Source organism: Benincasa hispida, chromosome 5 (assembly GCF_027475165.1).
Source record: "Benincasa hispida cultivar pf3 chromosome 5, pf3_genome.v1.1, whole genome shotgun sequence".
In the NCBI taxonomy this organism is placed as follows: domain Eukaryota; kingdom Viridiplantae; phylum Streptophyta; class Magnoliopsida; order Cucurbitales; family Cucurbitaceae; genus Benincasa; species Benincasa hispida.
The window spans coordinates 30,067,148-30,071,562 of NC_143482.1; the positions used below are offsets into that span (position 1 = coordinate 30,067,148).

Here is a 4,415-nt window from a genome sequence, read left to right on the forward strand (position 1 = left end):
CCGCCGGTCAGGGAGCGGAGGAAGCCACTCTTGAGAAAGACACTCCATCCACTTCCTATACAAGTGATTGTACACAACGAGATTGAGCCAAAGAAATACAGAGATTGTATTCTTTGGCTTGACTCAGTTTCCTTTTTATTTAACGCTTTCATTCCATTTGATTAAATATTGTTTTTGTAAAGAATCCTTGTTTCTTTATAAAAGTTGTATTTGTTCCATCATACTTACTATTGTTTATTCCTTGAATGCATTAATACTTTATGCTCAACTTCATTCTAACGCTCAAGCCAACTTGACAACTTGGTAAAAGCATCTTTAACTTAGATTGTTCGAAGGAATAACTAAGTTGCATTAAGTAAGATGCCTAGTACAGTTAGAAATAGACTTGCTGGTGTTTCTTGCATTCTGTGTTAGATGCATGCACCCTAGAGATAGGCTTTGTATGTCATTCAAATTGAGAAGTGTTGAATAAGGTCTAACGCATAAACAAAAGATAAGCAAATCATTCCATCTCATCCACATCACATCTTAAGTTGTGTACACTCATCTTAGATCGACGCGTCCACTTACCTTAAACTCCATTTTCGCATGATCCATCATCCACCAATCAACTCTTTTGTATCTTCTTACACAGGCACAGCAATTTAGTGTAAATAATACATTTCTCACATTCATTTAGGAAAACACCTACAGTATATACAACGCAAGGTCTGCGTTTGGTTAACTGAATCCCTGAGTTTGACCCTGGACCTACCAGGAACCTAAATCAGATTTATACTTGGGTCTGGTTTAGGGAAACTTGAACGTCATTATTAAGAGTTGTGTGAGTTCTGTGCATATATCTAACGCCCCAACATGTTACAATTACTTAAACGCATCAAAGTATAAACGCATCACTTATACTTGGAACTTATTTCTCAAATTTATTTTGTACAATACACTCCTAGAGCAAATCACGATAGCAACGAACAAGTTTTTGGAACCGTTGCCGGGGATTCTGAAAGAAGAACTAACTAGAAATTTTGTTTGTATCTATTGTAGGAACACTTCAGTCAAGGGAGTATCACAAGCTATGCCTAAGCTTGTGAACGTTTATGAGTAGGGAGAGCACTCCTGAATTTAGATACGACCCCGAGATTGAAAGGACTTTCCGGCGTAGGAACTGATCCAACAGTCATCAAAGGTTAAGGCAGCAATTTCTCAGACAATGAGCAATGGAGGAAGAACAGGCAAATCAGTAACTAGCTCATGCTACTCAGAATCCAATCCTGATGGCAAATAGCAGCATGCATCTCATGAGGGAGTATGCGTCCCCTATACTATATGATTTCTCTCCAAGAATCATATACCCAACACCGGATGGAACCAGGTTCGAAATGAAATCTGTTACGCTCTAAATGCTTCAGAGTGCTGGACAATTTAGGGGTGGTCGTGGTGAAGATCCTCACGCCCATATGAAGCATTTCCTGGAAACGTGTAATTCATTTGTGATTCCTGGAATCACCCCAGAGGCGATCAGGCTACCCTATTCTTTGCGTGATGACGCAAAACAATGGGTGAGTTCACTGGAGCCTGGTGAAATCAACACCTGGAAGAAGTTGGTGGAAAAATTTATGCAAAAATACTTCCCACCTACCACCAATGCGAGGAGGCGTCGAGAGATTATAAACTTTGAACAAGAAGATACTGAGATCTTAAGCGCCGCATGGGAGCATTTTAAGGGCTTAGTCAAAAATTTCCCAAACCATGGACTACCACTGACTATCCAAATGGAGACGTTTTATGGAGGACTGAATAGAGCATCACAGATGGCAACAGACGCAGCAGCGGCTGGTGGACTTATGGACAAATCCTATACTAAGGCTAAAGAGATACTAGACCGCATTGTTAAACACAATATGAAATGGGTGGATGATACGTATGATGGAAGAAATGACAGAAGAAGGAGATCTCAGAACGTTAATTCTGTTGATGCCAATGCAATAGCCACACTTTCTTCTCAAGTGGCTACGATGACCAGCCTTCTGCAGAACATAACGATGGGAAATACATCAAATCAGCAGAAGGTGAATTAGGTAGAGGCGTTTGGGCAGCCCATGGTTAGCTGTGTAGGCTATGGAGATCCTCACTCCTATGCTGAATGTCCACAAAACCCTCAGTCAGTATGCTTCATCAAAAACAACCCATTCTCTAATACATATAACCCTGGATGGAGAAACCATCCGAATTTTTCTTGGATAGGAGGAAATCAGCAAGAGCACCACCCATGGGCGAACCATCAACAAAGGAATGGACCGTCGCCTACATTTCAACAAACGCATCAGCAGCATCAAAAAACCTTTAATAGAGAATAGGTGTCGAGCTCAAGATCTCCGCTTGAGAAACTATTAAAGGAATACATAGCCCAGAATGACGCGTTGCTGAAAATCAAGGCGTCATCTATCAGAAACCTAGAGATCTAGGTAGGGCAGATAACAAGCGAGTTGAAAAACAGGCAGCCTGGAGTTCTACCTAGCAATATCGAAACACCTGGGAACAATAATGGGAAGAAGCAATGCCATGCGGTGACGTTGTGGAATGGAAGAGCTCTTGAAGAAAAAAGAATGAATCCAAGAAACAACAATCCTTCGAAAGAACGCATTACACGTTCAATGGATCAAGAAGAAAGAACGCCCGAAACCACAAGCCATTCGGAAACCAGTATGTGCAACGTGGTAAAGCCTGAGGTGCCACTGAACGCACCATTCCCTAGGCATCTGATGAAGGAGAATGATGAGCATCGATTCAAGCGCTTTTTTGAGCTCTTAAAGCAACTGCAAATCAACATTCCACCTATAGAAGCTTTGGAGCAGATGCCAACATATGTAAAATTTTTTAAGGACATTTTGACGAAGAAGAGAAGAGTCAGGGAGAAGAAAGTAATAGCGTTAACGCAGGAGTGTAACGCGTTAGTAAGCAACAATCTACCAAAGAAGCAGAAGGACCCTGGGAGCTTCACAGTTCCTTGTTCGATAGGAGGATTGGACGTGGGTTATGCGTTGTGCGATCTAGGAGCCAGCATTAATCTCATACCACTCTTAATTTTTAAGAAATTGGGAATTGGCGAAGTACAACCTACTTCTGTTACTCTTCAGCTCGCTGACAGAACAATTAAGTACCCAGAAGGGAAGATTGAAGACGTTTTGGTGAAGGTTGACAATCTTATATTCCCAGTAGACTTTAATATCTTGGACTATGAAGCAGATAGGGAGGCACCAATTATCCTTGGACGCCTCTTCTTAGCTACTGGGAAAGTTTTAATTGACAAGTATAAAGGTGAATTAACTATGCACGTGGACAATGAAGAGGTGAAGTTTAATGTGCTCAACGTATTAAAGTTCCCAGACAGTGAAGATTATCAACTAAATAGTATTGAGTTGCCTGAAGAAGAGACTCATGTATGTGAGGTCCTCGCATTGGAGGAGAGCCTGAAGGAATCAGAGCCACCAAGTCTGAGTGAGCGGTGGACAAAACTAACGCGTCCATCACTTGAAGAACCACAAGAACTCGAGTTGAAATAGTTACCTGGACATTTGAAATATGCATTCCTTGGAACCAACAACCTTTTGCCTGTGATCATTTCCGCAAATCTTATAGAGCCTAATGAGCAATCTCTCTTGCAGATGCTGAAAAAGCACAAGCGTGCAATAGGCTGGACGCTTGTAGATATCCGTGGTATAAGTCCATCTTATTGCATGCACAGGATTAGCTTGGAAGAAGGGAAGTCGGGGTCAATCGAGCCTCAAAGAAGGCTGAATGAAAGAAGTGGTCAAGAAGGAGATTTTAAAATTGTTGGACGCGAGAGTTATTTATCCGATATTCGACAGTAGTTGGGTAAGTCCAGTCTAATGCGTTCCTAAGAAAGAGGGAACGACCGTGATAGTCAATAGTAATAATGAACTCATACCCTCGAAAACTGTCACGGGCTGGTGCATCTGTATGGATTACCGGAAGCTTAACACAGAAACTAATAAGGACCACTTCCCCCTTCCTTTCATCGATCAAATACTTGACAGACTTGCAGGTAAAGAATTTTATTGCTTTCTCATGGTTATTCTGGTTACAACCAGATTCTGATAGATTCGGAAGACCAGGAGAAGACTACATTTACTTGTCCCTTTGGAACATTTGCATTCAGACGCATGCCTTTTGGGCTGTGTAACACACCTGGGATATTTCCACGATGTATGATGGCCATCTTCTCTGACTTCCTAGAAAAGACCGTTGAAGTCTTTATAGACGATTTTTTAGTCTTTGGAGATTCATTCCAGTCATGCCTAGATAATTTGGAGGTCGTCCTCGCTCGATGCGAGGAGAAAAACTTGGTGCTGAATTGAGAGAAATGTCACTTCATGGTGACTGAAGGAATTGTCTTG

At 41.6% G+C, this 4,415-nt stretch overlaps 1 protein-coding gene and 1 non-coding gene across 2 annotated transcripts; one reads left to right on the plus strand and one right to left on the minus strand.

Moving 5' to 3' along the window:
• Positions 1-1,397: 1,397 nt before the first annotated feature.
• On the plus strand, positions 1,398-3,869 carry LOC150036025 (uncharacterized). Its single transcript, XM_090313549.1, has 3 exons — positions 1,398-2,066; positions 2,499-3,495; positions 3,637-3,869. Exons 1-3 carry the CDS (start codon positions 1,398-1,400, stop codon positions 3,867-3,869), a joined length of 1,899 nt encoding a protein of 632 aa, XP_090169675.1.
• On the minus strand, positions 1,650-1,753 carry LOC150036026 (small nucleolar RNA R71). The gene has a single exon (XR_016529919.1). It is a non-coding gene; the product is annotated as a small nucleolar RNA R71 (small nucleolar RNA).
• Positions 3,870-4,415: the final 546 nt, after the last annotated feature.